The 24,947-nt window shown below is 40.0% G+C and overlaps 4 protein-coding genes across 8 annotated transcripts in view; all 4 read right to left on the bottom strand.

Annotated features, from left to right (window-relative positions):
• LOC311363572 (E3 ubiquitin-protein ligase TRIM35-like) overlaps positions 1 to 1,775 on the bottom strand; it is a gene marked incomplete at its 3' end in the record, with an annotated part of 2,074 nt that extends 299 nt beyond the window's left edge. The window contains exons 1-6 of the mRNA XM_084483522.1: positions 1,212 to 1,775; positions 988 to 1,083; positions 667 to 897; positions 535 to 557; positions 322 to 440; positions 1 to 183 (exon numbers count right to left, since the gene is read on the bottom strand). The exon at positions 1 to 183 is cut by the window's left edge and continues 299 nt beyond it. Coding sequence (XP_084339648.1) covers positions 1 to 183; positions 322 to 440; positions 535 to 557; positions 667 to 897; positions 988 to 1,083; positions 1,212 to 1,607 — 1,048 coding nt within the window. The 5' untranslated portion in view covers positions 1,608 to 1,775. The remainder of the gene's footprint in view (positions 184 to 321; positions 441 to 534; positions 558 to 666; positions 898 to 987; positions 1,084 to 1,211) is intronic.
• An 812-nt stretch (positions 1,776 to 2,587) lies between these two features.
• Positions 2,588 to 5,803, bottom strand: LOC311363571 (E3 ubiquitin-protein ligase TRIM35-like). Its single transcript, XM_084483521.1, has 6 exons — positions 5,190 to 5,803; positions 4,966 to 5,061; positions 4,645 to 4,875; positions 4,513 to 4,535; positions 4,300 to 4,418; positions 2,588 to 4,131 (listed from the first exon to the last, which is right to left on the bottom strand). Exons 1-6 carry the CDS (start codon positions 5,583 to 5,585, stop codon positions 3,641 to 3,643), a joined length of 1,356 nt encoding a protein of 451 aa, XP_084339647.1. The 5' UTR covers positions 5,586 to 5,803; the 3' UTR covers positions 2,588 to 3,640.
• Positions 5,804 to 8,641: 2,838 nt separating this feature from the next.
• LOC311363569 (E3 ubiquitin-protein ligase TRIM35-like) lies at positions 8,642 to 20,515 on the bottom strand. Of its 5 annotated transcripts, XM_084483520.1 has the most exons (7): positions 20,124 to 20,515; positions 16,137 to 16,313; positions 10,345 to 10,440; positions 10,035 to 10,265; positions 9,882 to 9,904; positions 9,669 to 9,787; positions 8,642 to 9,501 (listed from the first exon to the last, which is right to left on the bottom strand). In XM_084483520.1, the coding sequence occupies exons 1-7, from the start codon at positions 20,340 to 20,342 to the stop codon at positions 9,020 to 9,022; spliced, it is 1,347 nt and encodes a 448-aa protein (XP_084339646.1). In that variant the 5' UTR covers positions 20,343 to 20,515; the 3' UTR covers positions 8,642 to 9,019. The 5 variants fall into 5 exon arrangements, with proteins under 5 accessions (XP_084339646.1, XP_084339645.1, XP_084339644.1 ...); XM_084483519.1 differs by lacking the exons at positions 16,137 to 16,313; positions 20,124 to 20,515 and adding an exon at positions 10,538 to 10,927; XM_084483518.1 differs by lacking the exons at positions 8,642 to 9,501; positions 9,669 to 9,787; positions 9,882 to 9,904; ... (1 more) ...; positions 10,345 to 10,440; positions 20,124 to 20,515 and adding exons at positions 13,075 to 15,095; positions 15,263 to 15,381; positions 15,476 to 15,498; positions 15,609 to 15,839; positions 15,937 to 16,032 and having other exon boundaries at positions 16,137 to 16,713.
• Positions 20,516 to 21,475: 960 nt separating this feature from the next.
• LOC311363614 (E3 ubiquitin-protein ligase TRIM35-like) lies at positions 21,476 to 24,637 on the bottom strand. Its single transcript, XM_084483569.1, has 6 exons — positions 24,072 to 24,637; positions 23,847 to 23,942; positions 23,511 to 23,741; positions 23,378 to 23,400; positions 23,165 to 23,283; positions 21,476 to 22,996 (listed from the first exon to the last, which is right to left on the bottom strand). Exons 1-6 carry the CDS (start codon positions 24,465 to 24,467, stop codon positions 22,515 to 22,517), a joined length of 1,347 nt encoding a protein of 448 aa, XP_084339695.1. The 5' UTR covers positions 24,468 to 24,637; the 3' UTR covers positions 21,476 to 22,514.
• Positions 24,638 to 24,947: the final 310 nt, after the last annotated feature.

Genomic DNA, 24,947 nt, shown 5'->3' on the forward strand with positions numbered 1-24,947 from the left:
ACTGTACATCCCAGGAGTGTATCCCAGAGCTAATCCCAGTGGAGCTAAGGACATCACTTTGCACCATACGTCTCTCTGGGTTTGAAGGGACTTCTTTACCTTTGTCGTTTTTCGACAAACTCATCAAATCCTCTGACACAGTCATGTGGGACTTTACAGTGTTGGGATCCAAACAGAAAGGTGCTAAATGGAAGAAAAAGTATAATAGAAAATACTTTTAGACATATAAAGTCCAGTTGAACACAAGTCAAAAGGCTTTCTTGTTAATACTAATATGAATTGTATGATTGATTAAGGGGCTATTCATTTTTTATTCCTTACTGTACTGAATGATGCTCTTCATCTTCTCCCAGACGTGGAAGAGCAGGTTCCCTTTGTGTTTGGCCTCATCAATGAGGGCCCCTGATGGAGTCTCAGGGTCTGGCAGTGTACACTGGGCCCTGCAGGGACAGTCAGCAAGTCAGCAAGGGTTCTGACCATCGGTGCTGGGCTTGGAAAATAAAAATAGACGGGAATTGCCAGGGCAGAAATTACCTCTTTTTGATTGCTTCATAGTTCTTTTGGTAGAGAACAAAATGAACGGTTATTGGAAATAATATTTTTCACTTTGAGATGGTTATAGTAATGGGTAAAAGTATAAATCAGAATATTGAAGCAAATAATCACACGCATGAATGAGAGGTCTGCAGCCTTCAGGTCTGTTTCTGCATCTATCACGGTTTTGTAAAGAGAGGAAGTCTCAGCAATCAAATTGACGAGTCTGATCTGCATGGCCTGAGTCTTCTTTGCCGCCTCTTTCCTTAGTCCATCGATGCGGGTAGCCTCCTCTGCACGCAGAAACTGGTGAAGTTTCTGGAATTCTACTTTAATATTGTCTTCTGTCTGCTTTGCCTGTTTCTGCAATGACAGCCAAATGGATAAACTTATTACAAAATGGAATCACACATATTTTACAAATACTTGCATCTATATTCAGTTTGTTCTTACCTGAATATGGGCAGACATTTGTTCGCATGTCAGTTTCTCTTGTTTAAATTTGCTCAATTTGGTTCTCAAGTGCATCAGTGCAATCCTCAGTTTTTTCTGCAACATTTATCATTTAGTGTTAGGTGAGGCAATACAATTAAAGATCAATCAGGCAACATCTGAAAAGATAGCATGTGTATTTTAGTTTCAGGTTGAGTTAATTGTAACCCAAAACAATGTCTCACTTTGTTATCTTCCGCTGCTTCATTGATGGGTACACATTGGTGTTTCTTGTGATCCTTCGCGTCCCTGCAAATCAAACAGATAGGCTTCTGGTGGTCCTCGCAGAACAACTTCAGCCTCTCCCCGTGGGACTCACAGAGGTCCTCCGCCGTCTGGCGCGACACCTCTTCCTTGAGCGCCTCAGTCAGGTTCTTTAGCGCGAGATTACGCGGCGGTCGATCCAAGGAAAACATCTCATTGCAGACTGGACACCTCTTGCTTCCTTTCTGTGTCCACCATTCCTGGATGCAGTTTTTGCAGAAGCTATGACCGCACAGTAGAAGGATGGGATCGCTGTAGAAGTCACAGCACACGGGGCAAAGGCAGTCCTCCTCGGGACGAGAAGAGCTCGTAGCCATTTCTGTCTACTTCTTTCTGTTTCCTTCTGCTATAAAGAATCTGAGGAATATTCTACTTATACTTTAAAGGATATTACTAAATCTTTGTCTTATTTGTTACATACCTGTTCAATATGTAACAAATATTGAACAGCTCGATGTCCTTCTGAAGCAAACAAAAGCAAGCCAATCTTGTGTAGATGTTGTTGGCTTGACGCTCTCTAAATTCCTTTTTACTTTCACTTTGACAAAATTATGCAACGTCATCTTCCTGACTGTGACAGCTGCAAAAGGGGAAGGAGACTTTTTTTCCTCTGCAACTTTATTGGCACAGGAGATTATAGCACTCTCCTGGTATAGCCTAGGACAGTGGGAGATAACAAACTTTGGTTAATTATTACTTATGTTGGTTTATATATTTTCGACACACACACACACACACACACACACACACACACACAGTGGCCATGTGATGGATATTCTTTACTTTTAACCTCTCTCTCTCTCTCTCTCTCTCTCTCTCTCTCTCTCTCTCTCTCGCTCTCTCTCTCTCCATACAGAAGGCATGGCCCTGGTGAATGAAGCAGGGCGTGTCACACACACCAGGGTGCTATAGTAATGTCTCCTGGATTTACCTTTCCCCGGGCTGCTTTAAGTATTAAAGCTGTGGTTCGGGGGCGTAGAGGCAGTCTCCCTTGAGGCAGTTTCTGCACCTAAACGGAGATGTCCATAACCTTAAAACATTCAATCTACATGAAGTCAACAGGCTTTTAAAATGTTTTACGTCTGCCTTTGACTTTACTGATTGCATTTATGCTTCAAAAACATTTAAGTCGGCATTAATTTGTCATGTTTATCTTGATTAACAAAATGTATTCATAAAATTAAGCTTTGGAGCGGATTTTCAGGCAGAAGTAAAGCAAACAAACTTCCTGGTTGGCCCACAAAAACAGGTCTGCCCAGTCCGTCACAAAGAAGAAGAAGAAAGGTCATCCCTGGATCACTCAAAAATATACGTTTTTATTGACAGAACATCATCCAACAGCGGTATAAATGTGTCATGATCATCTTGTTAAATAAAATGTATATTGTTTATATTTTTATATAGTAATGGATTATTTTGGTGGAAGCAGAGCGAACATGAACTTCCGTTCTGTCCCACAAAAACACGTTCCCCTTATCCATCCCAAAGTAGAATAAATGTCATCCGTGGGTCACCTGATCAAATAGCACTCAACACAACAGCTCAGACGACGACACAATGCAAAGACAACGCAAATGTTAATAAAATAACATGCAAGCTGTGGTTTCAGGGATAGAAGCGTCCATACGAATCACCATGGCAACAATATAAAACATTGCATTAACAAACGTACTAAACATCATATACATTCACTGACTCAAGATTATGAAATAAAATGCACATTTATCTCTAGAAATGGTGTCAAAACACATTTTAATGCTGAAAGAACTTAAAATGTTGTATATCCACTGAAAATAAAAACAATGTCATCAATTTTGTTTTGGCAAGACAGAACCTTGACATACTGTACAGTATACATACTGTACAGTATTGCTGTTTCTTCTATAGGGGGTTTAAGTGTTCTTCTGGGTCTTTTTGGACGTCCTTTACAAACAACCTATTCGGTCATTTATGTTTGAGGACAGGCATGTTATGGAAATGAACCATCACTCTTTAACATCTCCCGGAGAGTACATCGACTTGCTGCATTATTTCTAACCATATACATGTAAGCCTTGTACCTATACAGTGAATTAAAATCTGTAAAATCAAAAGATTGTCAGTTTACATTTGGCATTACATTCTCAATTATGATTTACAGTTATGAAAGTCATACAATAAATGTAAAACTTAAAATGATTCAAACCAAAAATGTAAAATAATTCAAGGATAATTAGTGATATACTTGTTCCTGTTCCTGGGGAGCCAGTAAACACAAATGTATCGCTGTATGCAGTGAATCAGAAGGTTAATGGTAGAATACAGATTAGAAAGGTCATGTTTCCTCTTTAACGTGTCAATTACCATAAGGCTACACTAATGGGAGACAACCCGGGATAAGTTTAACATCACCAGTGAAAAATGGGAAATGGAGTCCTGTGTACTTCTTGCGTGTAATTGTTTGTATTTCTTTTTTTGTGTCAAGATCATAAAACAACAGCTTTTCTTTGTCCTGTTCAAACTGTACTCTGATTGTCTTAGGAACATTATCTGCTCTTATAATAGGGCCATAACTGGAAGATCCTGTACATTCTAGAAACCCAGTGCACATGAAGGATATGCCAGCCAGCGTCTCCTTGTCATTTTTTGTCGTAACCCCAATTTCCCAATAATCCCCTAACTGTACATCCCAGGAGTGTATCCCTGAGCTAATCCCAGTTGAGCCAAGGACATGAACACGCCCCATGCATCTCTCTGGGTTTGAAGGGACTTCTTTGCCTTTGCTGTTTGTCGTCAAACTCATCAAATCCTCTGACACAGTCTTGTCAGACGTTGCAGTGTTGGGATCCAAACAGAAAGGTGCTAAATGGAAGAAAAAGCATAATTTAAATAAAAGATGCATGATACTTTTAGACATATAAAGTCCAGTTGAACACAAGTGAAAAGGCTTCTTCTTATTTATTCTAATATGAATTGTATGATTGGTAAAGGGTCTATTAATTTTGTTACTGAATTTTGTTAGTTTCTTACTGTACTGAATGATGCCCTTCATCTTCTTCCAGACGTGGAAGAGCAGGTTCCCTCTGTGTTTGGCCTCATCGATGAGGGCCCCTGAAGGAGTCACAGGGTCTGCCAGTGTACACCGGGCCCTGCAGGGACAGTCAGCAAGTCAGCAAGGGTTCTGACCATCAGTGCTGGGCTTGGAAAATAAAAATGGACGGGAATTGCCAGGGCAGAAATTACCTATTTTTGATTGCTTCATAGTTCTTTGGGTAGAGAACAAAATGAATGGTTATTGGAAATAATATGTTTCACTTTGAGATGGTTATAGTAATGGGTAAAAGTATAAATCAGAATATTGAAGCAAATAATCACACGCATGAATGAGAGGTCTGCAGCCTTCAGGTCTGTTTCTGCAGCTTTCACGGTTTGAGAAAGAGAGGAAGTCTCAGCAATCAAATTAACGAGTCTGATCTGCATGGCCTGAGTCTTCTTTGCCGCCTCTTTCCTTAGTCCATCGATGCGGGTAGCCTCCTCTGCACGCAGAAACTGGTAAAGTTTCTGGAATTCTCCTTTAATCTTCTCTTCTGTCTGCTTTGCCTGTTTCTGCAATGATAGCCAAATGGATAAAATTAAGAAAAAAATGAATTACACATATTTTACAAATACTTGCATCTATATTAAGTTTGTTCTTACCTGAATATGGGAAGACATTTTTTCGCATGTCAGTTTCTCTTCTTTAAATTTGCTCAATTTGGTTCTCAAGTGCATCAGTGCAATCCTCAGTTTTTTCTGCAACATTTATCATTTAGTGTTAGGTGAGGCAATACAATTAAAGATCAATCAGGCAACATCTGAAAAGATAGCATGTGTACTTTAGTTTCAGGTTGAGTTAATTGTAACCCAAAACAATGTCTCACTTTGTTATCTTCCGCTGCTTCATTGATGGGTTTACATCGGTGTTTCTCGTGATCCTTCGCATCCCTGCAAATCACACAGATAGGCTTCTGGTGGTCCACGCAGAACAACTTGAGCCTCTCCCCGTGGGACTCACAGAGGTCCTCCGCCGTCTGGCGCGACGCCTCTTGCTTGAGCGACTCAGTCACGTTCTTTAGCGCGAGATTACGCGGCGGTCGATCCAAGGAAAACATCTCCTTGCAGACTGGACACGTCTTGCTTCCCTTCTGTGTCCACCATTGCTGGATGCAGTTTTTGCAGAAGCTGTGACCGCACAGTAGAAGGATGGGATCGCTGTAGAAGTCACAGCACACGGGGCAAAGACAGTCCTCCTCGGGACGAGAAGAGCTCGTAGCCATTTCTGTCTACTTCTTTCTGTTTCCTTCTGCTATAAAGAATCTGAGGAATATTCTACTTATACTTTAAAGGATATTACTAAATCTTTGTCTTATTTGTTACATACCTGTTCAATATGTAACAAATATTGAACAGCTCGATGTCCTTCTAAAGCAAACAAAAGGAAGCCAATCTTGTGTAGATGTTGTTGGCTTGACGCTCTCTAAATTCCTTTTTACTTTCACTTTGACAAAATTATGCAACGTCATCTTCCTGACTGTGACAGCTGCAAAAGGGGAAGGAGACTTTTTTTCCTCTGCAACTTTATTGGCACAGGAGATTATAGCACTCTCCTGGTATAGCCTAGGACAGTGGGAGATAACAAACTTTGGTTAATTATTACTTGTGTTGGTTTATATATTTTCGACACACACACACACACACACACATACACACACACACACACACACACACACACACACACACACACAATTGCCATGTGGCCATGTGATGCATATTCTTTACTTTTAACCTCTCTCTCTCTCTCTCTCTCTCTCTCTCTCTCTCTCTCTCTCTCTCTCTCTCTCTCTCTCTCTCTCTCTCTCTCGGGGGGGTCGGGGGCGTGGAGGTGGACTCCCTGAGGCAGTTTCTGCACCTAAACGGAGATGTCCATAACCTTAAAACATTCAATCTACATAAAGCCAACAGGCTTTCAAAATGTTTTACGTCTGCCTTTGACTTTATTGATTGCATTTATGCTTCAAAAACATTTAAGTCTGCATTTATTTGTCATGTTTATCTTGATTAACAAAATGTATTCATAAAATTAAGCTTTGGAGCGGATTTTCAGGCAGAAGTAAAGCAAACATAAACTTCCTGGTTGGCCCACAAAAACAGGTCGGCCCAGTCCGTCACAAAGAAGAAGAAATGTCATCCCTGGATCACTCGAAAATATAAGTTTTTATTGACAGAACATCATCCAACAGCGGTATAAATGTGTCATGATCATCTTGTTAAACAAAATGTATATTGTTTATATTTTTATATAGGAATGGATTATTTTGGCGGAAGCAGAGCGAACATGAACTTCCGTTCTGTCCCACAAAAACACGTTCCCCTTATCCATCCCAAAGTAGAATAAATGTAATCCGTGGGTCATCTGATCAAATAGCACTCAACACAACAGCTCAGACGACGACACAATGCAAAGACAACGCAAATGTTAATAAAATAACAAGCTGAGTGGTTTCAGGGATAGAAGCTTCCATACGAATCACCATGGCAACAATAGAAAACGTTGCATTAACAAAGGTACTAAACATCATATACATTCACTGACTCAAGATTATGAAATAAAATGAACATTTATTGCTAGAAATGTTATAAAAACACATTTTAATGCTGAAACTATCTTAAAATGTTGCATTTCCCACTGAGAATAAACCAATGTCATCCATTTTTTTTGGCAAGACAGAACCTTGACATACTGTACAGTATACATACTGTACAGTATTGCTGTTTCTTCTAACAGTTCAATAGGGGGTTTAAACCGTCATCTGGGTCTTTTTGGATGTCCTTCACAAACAACCTATTCTGTCATTTAGGTTTGAGGACAGGCATGTTATTATGGGGTCAGTTCAGTCTCATTAATAATGAATGCACCGAGAAGGATTCACAAATGTATTTTGTGATTTATATATTAACGACTCTCTTCTCACAAATACATTTCAATGCACACACAAATGAATATCGGTATGTATAAATGTAAAATAAATCCATAAACAAAAATAAGTTTCACAAACACATTTCTGATCCACACACATATGTGTCTTGTTTTAAATACGTCTAATATAAATCCATAAATATATTTGTAATTTTCATCAAAAATGTATTTGATGTTGTTACATTTATATACAAACTGTTAAACTTCAATTTACAAGACGCTTTTCATTTGTGAACTTGTTTGCATTTGTGTGTCAACTGGTCTGTATTTATATGTGGATTTTTGAGACTCTCCTGACGTGGCTGGATTCACGAATGCATTTTTTTCAACAAGGAACTCTCTGTAGCCAATCAGATGCCTCCCTCGTTTTCAGCCAATCCAGCCAATCCAGCCGGCCGAATTGACGGGGATATTCTCTGATATTATGAATAAAGACTGCGTCGAGTCTCTGGTAGGCCTACTTCCACAACAAGTGAAGACTCGTAGTATGAGTTATCTCGGCCATGGGGGAGAAGGAATTGGGGGAAAGGAACTTTGGCTTCGACTCTGAACAGCGACAGGAGGAGAAAGGGATTGTTGTCGTATGCAGACTCCCGGAGGAGCGCCTCCCGCCGATTGAAAAATTAACGTTACGAGTTCAGTCAGAAGTCAACAGTTGAAATATGGATGATGAATCGTTGCTCATCGAGGTGAAAAAACACTGTGTCCTGTCCTGTGACGTCTCAGCCGTAAAGTGTCCGGACCGCTTCCAGTGGGGATTGCAGTACGGAACACAGTCACTTCGCTGCCGTGACGCTTCCGTGACGGTTTTGGTGGAAATTGGCCTTGAGGGACTGCAGTCATGTGATTGGCTGAAAACGAGGGAGGCATCTGATTGGCTACAGAGAGTTCCTTGTTGAAAAAAATGCATTCGTGAATCCAGCCACGCCAGGAGAGTCTCAAAAATCCACATATAAATACAGACCAGTTGACACACAAATGCAAACAAGTTCACAAATGAAAATCGTCTTGTAAATTCAAGTTTAACAGTTTGTATATAAATGTAACAACATCCAACTGCATTTTTGATGAAAATTGCAAATATATTTTTAATATAGTTATGGATTTATATTACATTTATTTAAAACAAGACACATTTGTGTGTGGATCAGAAATGTGTTTGTGAAACTTATTTTTGTTTATGGATTTATTTTACATTTATACATACTGATATCCATTTGTGTGTGCATTGAAATATTTGTGAGAAGAGAGTCATTTATATATAAATCACAAAATACATTTGTGAATCCTTCTCTGTGCATTCATTATTAATGAGACTGAACTGACCCCATATGTTATGGGAATGAACAATAACTCTTTATCATCATGCGGAGACTGGAGAGTATATTGACTTGCTGCAATATTTATATGCATGTACTTTACATACAGTGAAGTAAAATCAGTAAAATCTAATGTTATTCAGGGATGCATTTACATTTGGCATTACATTCTCAATTATGATTTACAATTATGTAAATCATACAGTAAATAAAAAATTTAAAATGATTCAAACAAAGAATTTAAAAGAATCCGAAGATAATCAGTGATATACTTGGCGTTAACATGTTCCTGTGGAGCCAATAAACACAAAAATATACACAAATGTATTCCTGTATGCAGTGAATCAGAAGGTTAATGGTAGAATACCGATAAGAAAGGTCATGTTTCCTCTTTAACGCGTCAATTACCATAAGGCTATGGGGGACAACGTGGGATAAGTTTAACATCATCACTGAAAAATGGGAAAAATAATCCTGTGAACTTGTATTTAATTGTATGTATGTCTTTTTTTGTGTCAAGATCATAAAACAACAGCTTTCCTTTGTCCTGTTCAAACTTTACTCTGATCTTCTTAGGAAAGTTATCAACTGTTATCGGATAGTCTTCATTTTCTGGTCTATGTTGCGCTACATATTGATCGCTGTAGTTGAAGAGACTAGCCCGGGTCTCCTCTTTAGTTTTTGTTATAACCCCAACTTCCCAATAATCCCCTAACTGTACATCCCAGGAGTGTATCCCAGAGCTAATCACAGTAGAGCCAAGGACATCAACATGCCCCATGCATCTCTCTGGGTTTGAAGGGACTTCTTCCCTTTTGTTGTTTATCGTCAAACTCATCAAATCCTCTGACACAATTATGTGGGACTTTGCAGTGTTTGGATCCAAACAGAAAGGTGCTAAATGGAAGAAAAGTATAATTTAAAAAAAAGATGTATGATACTTTTAGACATTTAAAGTCCAGTTGAACACAAGTCAAAAGGCTTCTTATCATTTATTCTAATATGAATTGTATGATTGATTAAGGGTCTATTAATTTTGTTACTGTATTTTGTTACTTTCTTACTGTATTGAATGATGCTCTTCATCTTCTCCCAGACGTGGAAGAGCAGGTTCCCTCTGTGTTCGGCCTCATCGATGAGGGCCCCTGATGGAGTCTCAGGGTCTGGCAGTGTACACCGGGCCCTGCAGGGACAGTCAGCAAGTCAGCAAGGGTTCTGACCATCGGTGCTGGGCTGGGAAAATAAAAATAGACGGGAATTGCCAGGGCAGAAATTACCTCTTTTTGATTTCTTTGTAGTTCTTTGGGTAGAGGACAAAACAAATGGTTATTGGAAATTATATTTTTCACTTTTAAATGGTTATAGTAATGGTAGTTACTTTTCTTTTACTAGTAAAAGTATCGATTCAGAATATTGAAGCAAATAATCACAAGCATGAATGAGAGGTCTGCAGCCTCCAGGTCCGTCTCTGCAGCTTTCAGGGTTTGAGAAAGAGAGGAAGTCTCAGCAATCAAATTGACGCGTCTGATCTCCATGTCCTGACTCTTCTTTGCCGCCTCTTTCCTTAGTCCATCGATGCGGGTAGCCTCCTCTGCACGCAGAAACTGGTAAAGTTTCTGGAATTCTCCTTTAATCTTCTCTTCTGTCTGCTTTGCCTGTTTCTGCAATGATGGCCAAATGGATAAACTGGAATCACACATATTTTACGAATACTTGCATCTATATTCAGTATGTTCTTACCTGAATATGGGCAGACATTTTTTCGCATGTCAGTTTCTCTTCTTTCATTTTGCTCAATTTGGTTCTCAAGTGCATCAGTGCAATCCTCAGTTCATTCTGCAACATTTACCCTTTTATGTTAGGTGAGGAAAATAAATTGCATGTGTACTTTAGTTTCAGGTTGAGTTAATTGTAACCCAAAACAATGTCTCACTTTGCTATCTGCCGCTGCTTCATTGATGGGTACACATTGGTGTCTCTTGTGATCCTTTCCGTCCCTACAAATCACACAGATAGGCTTCTTGTGGTCCACACAGAACAACTTGAGCCTCTCTCCGTGGGTCTTACAGAGGTCCTCCACCACTGGCGCGACATTACACGTTAAATTCAAGGGAAGCATTTCCTCTTCGGTTCGTGAAGAGCTCCCACCCATTTCAAACTACTTCTGTTTCCTTCTTCTATAAACAATCTGAGAAAGATTCTACATACACTTTAAAGGATAATACTCAATATTTGTCTTCTTTTTTAACACATCTGGTCAATGCACGATGGCATTCAAAAGCAAACAAAAGCAAACCAATCTTGTATGTTGTTTGCCGGACGCTCTCTAAATCACTTTTTACTTTCACTTTGACAAAATGACGTATCATCTTCCTGTGATGCAAAAGGGGATGGAGCCTTTTTTTTTCTTGGCAACTTTATTGGCCCAGGAGATTACAGCACTCTCCTGGTAAAGCCCAGGAGAGTGGGAGATAAACAACTGTGGCTTTGGATAATTATTACTCTTGTTGGTTTATATGTTCTCACACACACACACACACACACACACACACACACACACACACACACACACACACACACACACACACACACACACACACACACACAATTGCCATGAGGCCATGTGATAGGGTTATTCTTTACATATTCTTTATTTACTTATTTACTTTATTAACGCTATTAATATGGCATGATCATCTTCTTACACAAAATGTATTTTGTTTATATTTGGCGGATTTAGGCACGGGCGAACCGGGCAGGTACCCGGGGCGGCCCCCCCCCCCCCCTCAACGACTCCGCCAGTCCGTAATCGCGCCGCCCCCCCCCCCCTGTCAACAACTTCGGGGGGGGGGGGGGGGGGGGGGGGTACGGAGTGGGTCTAGCCCGGGGCGTAATTCAATGTAGAACCGCTATAGGAATGGATTATTTCAGTGGAAGCAGAGTGAACATGAACTTGCGTTCTGTCCCACAAAAAAAACACGTTCCCCTTATCCATCCAAAGTATAATAAATATCATCTGTGGGTCACTTGATCAAATTACACTTAACACAACAGCTCAAATCACGACACCAGGTTTCCCAACCGGGTGCACATTGCAGATGGTACGTGGAAATTCCTTAGCCTGATGCATCAGCCGCTTACTTCATTACATTTCATATAGCGTCTGAACACGAGCCGTAGAGATTCGTTTGCTTCCGGGAGGCGGTTGCTTCCGTTTGCTTCGACTAATCGCTGCTGCTTGGCGGTGACGTGGTGACAATAGGGTTAGCATTAGCGTTTGGCTTGCATAATGTCTTCGCCACTAACGGGGCCAGCTTTAAGTCTTCAATATCCGGAATAGTTTCAAGCACAGAGCGTATAGCTTCGCCGACATCCATCTCGTCAACTGTTTACCGCAGCTTGGGAACTACACCGGTATTTCAGTTTGGGCGCTTCAGTTCGACGTCATCGCCCGTCATCGCCACATCTGCTCGCTGATTGGTCCGTCCGCTCTGGCGGACGGAGCAAACCGAAACGCATTGCTAGTTCCCTGACTATATGGTTGAGGCAAATTAAATTTGCCTGAACCAGTAGGCGGCGCTAGCCTGGCTAGAAATTCCTAGCCTGGCAATTTTTTTATTTTTTTTTTAAATAAAAAAAATAAAAATCTTCAGCACAAGAGACGTGATCAGTGGGCGTAGTTCAAATGACTCTTCTGTAGGCCTACGCAATTGTATAGTCCTTCAACCATTCAGACCAACGATCAAATAGCTGCTTGCCATCGCTTCCCTGTCGTCATTGTGTTTAACCAGCCAATAGCGTGAGGGGAAGAAGCCAGCTTGGTGATTGGCTCGCGCAAAAACGTATCAGAAACAGAGAGAAATGTATTGCTCCTCTCCAGCCCCTGCTGCAGAGCGAATTCAAATCGCCGGCCGAACGGGCTGGTGGTACCCAGTCTAGGAAATTCCAAGATGATACGTAAATATTCCTCAGTCGTTTTAAAAGCCAGTCAATAAAATGATAGTGCGCTATAACTAGTTTCCCCGGGGAGACAGTAACCTGTGGCACAGCCGCACCCAAATCACACAATCAAAACAGCTGCTTACAGCCAGACAAATATGAAGAAATGGCTCAAACGTCCACTTGCTCTGGATTCAGATGGGGGTTCAGAGGAGCCCGCCGAGAAACGCAAGAAAGAGGCCAAACTTAAACCAAGGCAGTAGGCTACAGTGAAAAATACGTTTTATATGGATTCACTTCTACTTCTGCGGACCTACCACAGCCTCAGTGATTCTGGTTTTAAGTTGAAATGCCTGTTTAAACTTATTCAAAGGAGCTCCAGTTTTTTGTGGTAAATGTTACAAGAGTTATATATGACGAAGGCGGGTTGATTATTTTGATTCCGTATTTATTTATTTGTTTATATTACTTATTTATTTTCAAGGCAACATATTTAATTTATGATGAAATAGAATGATTTTCATTCAATAGTCAATTCAATTCAATTCTTTATTTATCACAGACACTAGTACAAGGTCCATAGCAGAGTATAGAGTATAAAAGTCAGACAGAATGAAATTATTTAAAGACAAAAGACAAGAAAACAAGACAAAACAACCCATCAAGACAAGTCAAATCAAACCATCAAGACAACAAGACAAAACAAACCATCAAACATATAAGCACTCTCTCCAATGCCTCCTAAGCTTAGAGGAGTACCTCAAGGAGCTCTTAACTGGGTTCACTAGAGCTTCAATTATACTATTTTGTGAGAGATCCAGGCGGCACATTAATTTGTACATTATATTTCTAAGGACTGCCTCACACACTGGCACACTGGAGAAGACAAACAAGTAGCTGGCACTAAACCATCTAGGTAGCTGCATCAGCAATCTCAGTGTCATTATAGGCAACTGTAAGCTTCTGTAAGCTGCTTTTCTTATATATACACCATAAATAAGCAGTATACATAGGTGTACAAAAGGCTTTAAACAAAGAGCATTTCACATTAAAAGAGCACATACTGAACTTGCAAAGTAACATGTTAGCCTGGGCATATAACTTGCGGCGTTGACGATATATATCTTTATCATCACTAAGATCATCTGAGATTATGTAACCAAGATACTTTACTTCTTTACACACCTCAGTTGTGTTAGGTTCTACTTTTGAAGAATCATTAAACATGTATGAGTGAGGGGATACTCATGGTATGACAAAAAGGCTCAGGGGGTTCACAAGACAAAAAAGGTTGGGAACCACTGGACTACACAACATTGATTAAAATAACATGCAAGCTGAGTGGTTTCAGGGATAGAAGCGTCCATACACAAATCACCATGGCAACAATAGAAAACGTTGCATTAACAAACGTACTAAACATCATATACATTCACTGACTCAAGATTATGAAGATTATGATTCTGAAGACATTTATCGCTAGAAATGTTATCAAAACACATTTTAATGCTGAAACTATCTTAAAATGTCGCATTTTCCTCTGAGAATAAGACCAATGTCATCCATTTTGTTTTGGTAAGACAGAACCTTGACATACGTGACCTATTGCTGTTTCTTCGAACTGTCGATATGGGGTTGAAAGGTTTATCTGGGTCCTTTTGGACATCCTATTTAGGTTGGAGGACAGGCATGTTATGGGAAAGAACAATCAATCTTTAACATCTTGCGGAGAGTACATTGACTTGCTGCAATATTTCTATACATATGCATGTACTTCACATATACATTGAAGTAAAATCAGTAAAATCAAAAGTTTTTCAGGGATGCATTTACATTTGGCATTACATTCTCAATAACGATTTACAAATATGTAAATCATACAATACATCTTAAAATTATTCAAACAAAAAAGAAAAAATAATCCAAAATATAATTAATGATATACTTGGTGTTAACATGTTCCTGTGGAGCCAATAAACACAAATGTATTCCTGTATGCAGTGAATCAGAAGGTTAATGGTAGAATACAGTTTAGAAAGGTCATGTTTCCTCTTTAAGTGACAATTAGGCTACACTAATGGGGGCACTGATAAGTTTAACATCACCACAGAAAAAAGGGAAAATGTGCCCTGTGTACTTGCATGTAATTGTATGTATGTCTTTTTTCGTGTCAAGATCATAAAACGACAGCTTTCCTTTGTACTGTTAAAACTGTACTCTGATCTTCTTAGGAAAGTTATCAACTTCTATCGGAAAATGTTCATTTTCTGGACCATGTTGACCCACAACGAGACTCTCGTGGCTGAAGAGACTAGCGCGGGTATTCTCTTTAGTTTTTGTTATAACCCCAACTTCCCAAGAATCCCCTAACTGTACATCCCAGGAGTGTATCCCAGAGCTAATCACAGTAGAGCCAAGGACATCAACACACCCCATGCATCTCTCTGGGTTTGAAGGGACTTCTTCCCTTTTGTTGTTTATCGTCAAACTCATCAAATCCTCTGACACAATTATGTGGGACTTTGCAGTGTTTGGATCCAAACAGAAAGGTGCTAAATGGAAGAAAAGTATAATTTAAAAAAAAGATGTATGATACTTTTAGTCATATAAAGTCCAGTTGAACACAAGTCAAAAGGCTTCTTATCATTTATTCTAATATGAATTGTATGAGTGATTAAGGGTCTATTAATTTTGTTACTGTATTTTGTTACTTTCTTACTGTATTGAATGATGCCCTTCATCTTCTCCCAGACGTGGAAGAGCAGGTTCCCTCTGTGTTCGGCCTCATCGATGAGGGCCCCTGATGGAGTCTCAGGGTCTGGCAGTGTACACTGGGCCCTGCAGGGACAGTCAGCAAGTCAGCAAGGGTTCTGACCATCAGTGCTGGGCTTGGAAAATAAAAATAGACGGGAATTGCCAGGGCAGAAATTACCTCTTTATGATTGCTTTGTAGTTCTTTGGGTAGAGGACAAAACAAATGGTTATTGGAAATTATATTTTTCACTTTTAAATGGTTATAGTAATGGGTAAAAGTATAAATTCAGAATATTGAAGCAAATAATCACAAGCATGAATGAGAGGTCTGCAGCCTCCAGGTCCTTCTCTGCAGTTTTCACGGTTTGGGAAAGAGAGGAAGTCTCAGCAATCAAATTGACACGTCTGATCTGCATGGCCTGAGTCTTCTTTGCCGCCTCTTTCCTTAGTCCATCGATGCGGGTAGCCTCCTCTGCACGCAGAAACTGGTAAAGTATCTGGAATTCTCCTTTAATCTTCTCTTCTGTCTGTTTTTCCTGTTTCTGCAATGATAGCCAAATGGATACACTTAAGAAAATAATGAAATCAAACACATTTTACAAATACTTCTATATGCATCTATATTCACTTTGTTCTTACCTGAATGTGGGCGTACATTTTGTCATATGTCAGTTTCTCTTCTTTAAATTTGCTCAATTTAGTTCTCAAGTGCATCAGTGCAATCCTCAGTTCTTTCTGCAACATTTATCATGTAATGTTAGGTGAGGCAAATAAAATTCAAAATCTGAAAAGATGACTTGTGTAGGCCTAGTTAATTGTAACCCAAAACAATGTCTCACTTTGTTATCTTCCGCTGCTTCGTTGATGGGTACACATTGGTGTTTCTTGTGATCCTTTGCGTCCCTGCAAATCACACAGATAGGCTTCTGGTGGTCCTCGCAGAACAACTTGAGCCTCTCTCCGTGAATCTCACAGAGGTCCTCCGCCGTCTGGCGCGACGCCTCTTCCTTGAGCGCCTCAGTCACGTTCTTTAGCGCGAGATTACGCGGCGGTCGAGCCAAGGAAGACAACTCCTTGCAGACTGGACAAGTCTTGCTTACTTCCTGTGTCCACCATACCTGGATGCAGTTTTGGCAGAAGCTGTGACCGCACAGTAGAATGATGGGGTCGCTGTAGAAGGTACAGCACACGGGGCAAATGCAGTCCTCCTCGGGACGAGAAGAGCTCGCAGCCATTTCTGTCTACTTTCTGTTTCTTTGTTCTATAAAGACTGAGAAAGACTCTACTTTAAAGGACAATACTAAATCTTTGTCTTATTTGTTACATATATATTCAACGCTCGGTGTGCTTCTGAAGCAAATAAAAGCAACCCAATCTTGTGTCGATGTCGTCGGTTTGACGCTCTCTGAATCGCTTCTTACTTTCACTTTGACAAAATGATGATCATCTTCCTGTAACTGCTGCAAACGGGGAAGGTGCATTTTTTTTCTCGGCAACTTTATTGGCCCAGGAGATTACAGCACTCGCCAGGTAAAGCCCAGGAGAGTGGGAGATATAAAAAAACAAAAAACTGTGGCTTTGGTTTATTATTACTCGTGTTGGTTTTGTATTTTGTATCTCTCTCTCTCTCTCAATGTGTTCTACCATCAAGATCTTCATACTGAAGGCATGGCCCTGGGGAATGAAGCAGGGCATGTCACATACAAGTGAGTGTGTATGGTAATGCTTACCATAGCTTTACCATGCTATGGTAATGTCTCCTGGATTTACCTTTTCCCGGGCTGCTTTAAGTATTAAAGCTGTGGGTCGGGGGCGTGGAGGTGGACTCCCTGAGGCAGTTTCTGCACCTAAACGGAGATGCTCATTACCATAAAACATTCAATCTACATAAAGCCAACAGACTTTCAAAATGTTTTACGTCTGCCTTTGACTTTATTGATTGCATTTATGCTTCAAAAACATTTAAGTCTGCATTAATTTGTCATGTTTATCTTGATTAACAAAATGTATTCATAAAATTAAGCTTTGGAGCGGATTTTCAGGCAGAAGTAAAGCACACATAAACTTCCTGGTTGGCCCACAAAAACAGGTCTGCCCAGTCCGTCACAAAGAAGAAGAAGAAAGGTCACCCCTGGATCACTCAAAAATATACGTTTTTATTGACAGAACATCATCCAACAGCGGTATAAATGTGTCATGATCATCTTGTTAAACAAAATGTATATTGTTTATATTTTTATATAGTAATGGATTATTTTGGTGGAAGCAGAGCGAACATGAACTTCCGTTCTGTCCCACAAAAACACGTTCCCCTTATCCATCCCAAAGTAGAATAAATGTCATCCATGGGTCACCTGATCAAATAGCACTCAACACAACAGCTCAGACGACGACACAATGCAAAGACAACGCAAATGTTAATAAAATAACATGCAAGCTGAGTGGTTTCAGGGATAGAAGCGTCCATACGAATCACCATGGCAACAATAGAAAACGTTGCATTAACAAAGGTACTAAACATCATATACATTCACTGACTCAAGATTATGAAATAAAATGAACATTTATCGCTAGAAATGGTGTCAAAAGACATTTTAATGCTGAAAGAACTTAAAATGTTGTATTTTCCACTGACAATAAAACCAATGTCATCAATTTTGTTTTGGCAAGACAGAACCTTGTTCTGTTTCTTCTAACAGTCAATAGGGGGTTTAAGCGTTCTTCTGGGTCTTTTTGGACGTCCTTTACAAACAACCTATTCTGTCATTTAGGTTGGAGGACAGGCATGTTATGGGAATGAACCATCACTCTTTAACATCTCCCGGAGAGTACATCGACTTGCTGCATTATTTCTAAACATATACATGTAAGCCTTGTACCTATACAGTGAAGTAATATCAGTAAAATCAAAATATTCTAATTCTAAATCTAAAACTTAAAATGATTCAAACCAAAAATGTAAAATAAAGATAATTAGTGATATACTTGGTGTTAACATGTTCCTGGGGAGCCAGTAAACACAAACGTATCGCTGTATGCAGTGAATCAGAAGGTTAATGGTAGAATACAGATTAGAAAGGTCATGTTTCCTATTTAACGTGTCAATTACCATAAGGCTACACTAATGGGGGACAACGCGGGAGAAGTTTAACATCACCACGGAAAAATGGGAAATAGAGTCCTTTGAACTTGTGTGTTATTGTACTTATAGTTTTTTTCCTGTCAAGATCATAAAACAACAGCTTTCCATTGTCATGTTCAAAGTTTAGTCTGATCTTCCCAGGTATTTTATCAACTTCTATAACACGCTCACTTTCTGAACAAACTTGAACTAGAATGTCAATGTCATGGACGACCAGACAAGCCTTCTTCTCTTTAGTTTTTCTTGTAACCCCAACTTCCCAAAAACCCCCTAACTGTACATCCCAGGAGTGTATCCCAGAGCTTATCCCAGTGGAGCTAAGGACATCACTTTGCACCATACGTCTCTCTGGGTTTGAAGGGACTTCTTTACCTTTGTCGTTTTTCGACAAACTCATCAAATCCTCTGACACAGTCATGTGGGACTTTGCAGTGTTGGGATCCAAACAGAAAGGTGCTAAATAGAAGAAAAGCATAATAGAAAAATACTTTTAGACATATAAAGTCCAGTTGAACACAAGTCAAAAGGCTTTCTTATTAATACTAATATGAATTGTATGATTGATTAAGGGGATATTCATTTTTTATTCCTTACTGTACTGAATGATGCTCTTCATCTTCTTCCAGACGTGGAAGGGCAGGTTCCCTCTGTGTTTGGCCTCATCGATGAGGGCCCCTGAAGGAGTCTCAGGGTCTGGCAGTGTACACCGGGCCCTGCAGGGACAGTCAGCAAGTCAGCAAGGGTTCTGACCATCGGTGTTGGGCTGGGAAAATAAAAATGGACGGGAATTGCCTGGGCAGAAATTACCTCTTTTTGATTGCTTCGTAGTTCTTTGGATAGAGGACAAAAAAATGGTTATTGGAAATAATATTTTTCATTTGAGATTTGTGGTTATAGTAATGGGTAAAAGTATAAATCAGAATATTGAAGCAAATAATCACACGCATGAATGAGAGGTCTGCAGCCTTCAGGTCTGTTTCTGCAGCTTTCAGGGTTTGAGAAAGAGAGGAAGTCTCAGCAATCAAATTGACGAGTCTGATCTGCATGGCCTGACTCTTCTTTGCCACCTCTTTCCTTAATCCATCGATGCGGGTAGCCTTCTCTGCACGCAGAAACTGGTGAAGTTTCTGGAATTCTACTTTAATATTGTCTTCTGTCTGCTTTGCCTGTTTCTGCAATGATAGCCAAATGGATAAACTTATTAAAAAAATCAGGAATCACACATATTTTACAAATACTTGCATCTATATTCAGTTTGTTCTTACCTGAATATGGGCAGACATTTGTTCACATGTCAGTTTCTCTTCTTTAAATTTGCTCATTTTGGTTCTCAAGTGCATCAGTGCAATCCTCAGTTTTTTCTGCAACATTTATCATTTAGTGTTAGGTGAGGCAATACAATTAAAGATCAATCAGGCAACATCTGAAAAGATAGCATGTGTACTTTGGTTTCAGGTTGAGTTAATTGTAACCCAAAACAATGTCTCACTTTGTTATCTTCCGCTGCTTCATTGATTGGTACACATCGGTGTTTCTTGTGATCCTTTGCGTCTCTGCAAATCACACAGATAGGCTTCTGGTGGTCCTCGCAGAACAACTTGAGCCTCTCCCCGTGGGACTCACAGAGGTCCTCCGCCGTCTGGCGCGACGCCTCTTCCTTGAGCGACGCCTCTTGCTTGAGCGCCTCAGTCAGGTTCTTTAGCGCGAGATTACGCGGCGGTCGATCCAAGGAAAACAACTCCTTGCAGACTGGACACGTCTTGCTTCCTTTCTGTGTCCACCATTCCTGGATGCAGTTTGTGCAGAAGCTGTGACCGCACAGTAGAAGGATGGGATCGCTGTAGAAGTCACAGCACACGGGGCAAAGGCAGTCCTCATCTGGACGGGAAGAGCTCGTAGCCATTTCGATCTACTTCTTTCAGTTTTTTTCTTCTATAAGGAGTCTGAGGAAGATTCTACTCATACTTTAAAGGATAATACTCAATATTTGTCTTATTGTTTTACATATCTGGTCAATGCTCGATGGCATTCAAAAGCAAGCCAATATTGTGTAGATGTTGTTGGCTTGACGCTCTCTAAATCGCTTTTTACTTTCACTTTGACAAAACGATGCATCATCATCTTCCTGTGACAGCTGAAAAAAGGGGAAGTAGCCTTTTTTTCTCTGAAACTTTATTGGCCCAGGAGATTACAGCACTCGCCTGATATAGCCAGGAGAATGGGAGATAAAAAATAAAAAAAATACTGCGGCTTTGGTTAATTATTACTCGTGTTGGTTTTGTATGTTTTCGACACACATACACGAAATGTGTATTCTTTACTTTTAACCTCTTTTTCTTTAAAACTCTACTTTTAACCTCTCTCTCTCTCTCTCTCTCTCTCTCTCTCTCTCTCTCTCTCTCTCTCTCTCTTTCTCTCTCTCTTTCTCCCGCTCTCTCTCTCTTTCTCCCGCTCTCTCTCTCTCTCTCTCTCTCTCTCTCTCTCTCTCTCTCTCTCTCTCTCTCTCTCTCTCTCTGTCTCTCTCTCTCTCTCAATGTATTCTACCATCAAGATCTCCATACTGAAGGCATGGCCCTGGGGAATGAAGCAGGGCATGTCACATACAAGTGAGTGTGTATTGTAATGCTTACCATAGCTTTACCATGCTATGGTGATGTCTCCTAGATTTACCTTTCCCCGGGCTGCTTTAAGTATTAAAGCTGTGGGTCGGGGGCGTGGAGGTGGACTCCCTGAGGCAGTTTCTGCACCTAAATGGAGATGTCCATTACCATAAAACATTCAATCTACATAAAGCCAACAGGCTTTCAAAATGTTTTACATCTGCCTTTCACTTTAGTGATTGCATTTATGCTTCAAAAACATTTAAAGCAGCATTTATTTGTCATGTTTATAAACAAAATATATGTATAAAATTAAGCTTTGGAGCAGATTTTCGGGAAGAGGTCAAGTGAACATAAACTTCCTGGTTGGCCGACAAAAACAGGTCTGCCTAGTCCCTCACAAAGAAGACCAAGAAATGTCTTCCCTGGATCACTCCAAAGTATAAGTATTTATTGAAAGAACATCATCCAACAGAGGTATAAATGTGTCATGATCATCTTGTTAAACAAAATGTTTTTTGTTTATATTTTTATACAGGAATGGATTATTTCAGCGGGAGCAGACCGAAACTGAACTTCCATTCTGTCCCACAAAAACAAGTTCCCCTTATCCATCCCAAAGAAGAATACATGTCACTTGATCAAATTGCACTTACAACAGCTCAGATGACGACACAACGCAAAGACATTGATTAAAACAACATGCAAGCTGAGGGGTTTCAGGGATAGAAGCATCCATACGAATCACCATGGCAATAATAGAAAACGTTGCATTAACTAACGTACTAAACATCATATACATTCACTGACTCAAGATTATGAAATAAAATGCACATTTATCGCTAGAAATGTTATCAAAACACATTTTAATGCTGAAACTATCTTAAAATGTCGCATTTGCCAGTGAGAATAAAACCAATGTCATCAATTTTTTTTTGGCAAGACAGAACCTTGACATACTGTACAGTATACATACTGTACAGTATTGCTGTTTCTTCTAACAGTCGATAGGGGGTTTAAACCATCATCTGGGTCTTTTTGGACGTCATATACAAACAACCTATTCTGTCATTTAGGTTGGAGGACAGGCATGTTATGGGAATGAACCATCACTCTTTAACATAATCTGGAGAGTACATTGACTTGCTGCATTATTTATATGCATAAACATGTAACCCTTATATATATACAGTGAAGTACAATCAGTAAAATCAAAAGATTGTCAGGGTTTACATTTGGCAATACATTCTCAATTATGATTTACAATTATGTAAATCATACAATAAATCTACAACTTAAAACATTCAAACAAAAAATAAACCACAGATCATAGATCATTTGTGATATATTTGGTGTTAGCATGCTCCTGTGGAGCCAATAAACACAAATGTATTGCTGTATGCAGTGAATCAGAAGGTTAATGGTAGAATACAGATTAGAAAGGTATTCTCTTTAACGTGTCAATAACCATAAGGCTACACTAATGGGCGACACCCCGGAATAAGTTTAACATCACCACTGAAAAATGGGAAATAGAATCCCGTGAACTTGCGTGTAATTGTATGTATGTCTTTTCTCGTGTCAAGATCGTAAAACAACAGCTTTCCTTCGTCCTGGTCAAACTGTACTCTGATCTTCTTAGGAAAGTTATCAAATGCTATCTGAGAGTCTTGATTTTCTGCATGTTGAGCTAGAACGTCACCGTGGATGAAGAGACTAGCCTGGGTCTTCTCTTCAGTTTTTGTTATAACCCCAACTTCCCAATAATCCCCTAACTGTACATCCCAGGAGTGTATCCCAGAGCTAATCACAGTAGAGCCAAGGACATCAACATGCCCCATGCATCTCTCTGGGTTTGAAGGGACTTCTTCCCTTTCGTTGTTCATCGTCAAACTCATCAAATCCTCTGACACAATCATGTTATACTTTGCAGTGTTTGGATCCAAACAGAAAGGTGCTAAATGGAAGAAAAGTATAATTTAAAAAAAAAGATGCATGATACTTTTAGACATATAAAGTCCAGTTGAACACAAGTGAAAAGGCTTCTTGTTATTTATTCTAATATGAATTGTATGATTGGTTAAGGGTCTATTAATTTTGTTACTGAATTTTGTTAGTTTCTTACTGTACTGAATGATGCTCTTCATCTTCTTCCAGACGTGGAAGAGCAGGTTCCCTCTGTGTTTGGCCTCATCGATGAGGGCCCCTGAAGGAGTCTCAGGGTCTGCCAGTGTACACCGGGCCCTGCAGGGACAGTCAGCAAGTCAGCAAGGGTTCTGACCATCGGTGCTGGGCTTGGAAAATAAAAATGGACGGGAATTGCCAGGGCAGAAATTACCTCTTTTTGATTGCTTCATAGTTCTTTGGGTAGAGGACAAAACAAATGCTTATTGGAAATAATATGTTTCATTTTGAGATGGTTATAGTAATGGGTAAAACTATACATTCAGAATATTGAAGCAAATAATCACAAGCATGAATGGGAGGTCTGCAGCCTTCAGGTCTGTCTCTGCAGCTTTCACGGTTTCGGAAAGAGAGGAAGTCTCAGCAATCAAATTGCTGCCTCTGATCCCCATTGCCTGACGCTTCTTTGCCGCCTCTTTCCTTAGTCCATCGATGCGGGTAGCCTCCTCTGCACGCAGAAACTGGTAAATTTTTTGGAATTCTCCTTTAATCTTCTCTTCTGTCTGCTTTGCCTGTTTCTGCAATGATAGCCAAATGGATAAAATTAAGAAAAAATGGAATTACACATATTTTACAAATACAAATACTTGTACAAATACTATTTATATTCAGTATGTTCTTACCTGAATGTGGGCATACATTTTGTCACATGTCAGTTTCTCTTCTTTAAATTTGCTCAATTTGGTTCTCAAGTTCATCAGTGCAATCCTCAGTTCTTTCTGCAACATTTATAATTTTATGTAAGGTGAGGCAAATCCAATTCAAAATCAATCAGGCAACATCTAAGAATATAGCATGTGTATTTTAGTTTCAGGTGGAGTTAATTGTAACCCAAAACAATGTCTCACTTTGTTATCTGCCGCTGCTTCATTGATGGGTACACATTGGTGTTTCTTGTGATCCTTTGCGTCCCTGCAAATCACACAGATAGGCTTCTGGTGGTCCACGCAGAACAACTTGAGCCTCTCCCCGTGGGACTCACAGAGGTCCTCCGCCGTCTGGTGCGACGCCTCTTGCTTGAGCGAGTCAGTCAGGTTCTTTAGCGCAAGATTACGCGGCGGTAGATCCAAGGAACACATCTCCTTGCAGACTGGACACGTCTTGCTTCCGTTCTGTGTCCACCATTGCTGTATGCAGTTTTGGCAAAAGCTGTGACCGCACAGTAGAATGATGGGATCGCTGTAGAAGTCATAGCACACGGGGCAAAGGCAGTCCTCCTCGGGACGAGAAGAGCTCGCAGCCATTTCTGTCTACTTTCTGTTTCTTTCTTCTATAAAGAATCTGAGGAAGATTCTACTTATACTTTAAAGGATATTACTAATTCAAAAGCAAGCCAATCTTGTGTAGATGTTGTTGGCTTGACACTCTTTAAATCCCTTTTTACTTTCAGTTCGACAAAATGTTGTAACATCATCTTCCAGACGACAGCTGCAAAAGGGGATGGAGCATTTTTTTCCCCTGCAACTTTATTGGCACAGGAGATTACAGCACTCTCCGGTATAGCCCAGGAGAGTGGAAGATAACAAACAACTTTGGCTTTGGTTATTTATTACTCGTGTTGGTTTATATGTTTTCGACCCACACGTGTCGAAATGTATATTCTTTACTTTTAAAATGTAACTTATTTTTCTCTCTCCCTCTCTCTCTCTCTCTCTCTCTCTCTCTCTCTCTATCTTACCATGAAGATCTCCATACAGAAGGCATGGCCCTGGTGAATGAAGCAG

The sequence above is a fragment of the Micromesistius poutassou genome (genome assembly GCF_964030765.1).
Source record: "Micromesistius poutassou genome assembly, chromosome: 19".
Taxonomy (NCBI): domain Eukaryota; kingdom Metazoa; phylum Chordata; class Actinopteri; order Gadiformes; family Gadidae; genus Micromesistius; species Micromesistius poutassou.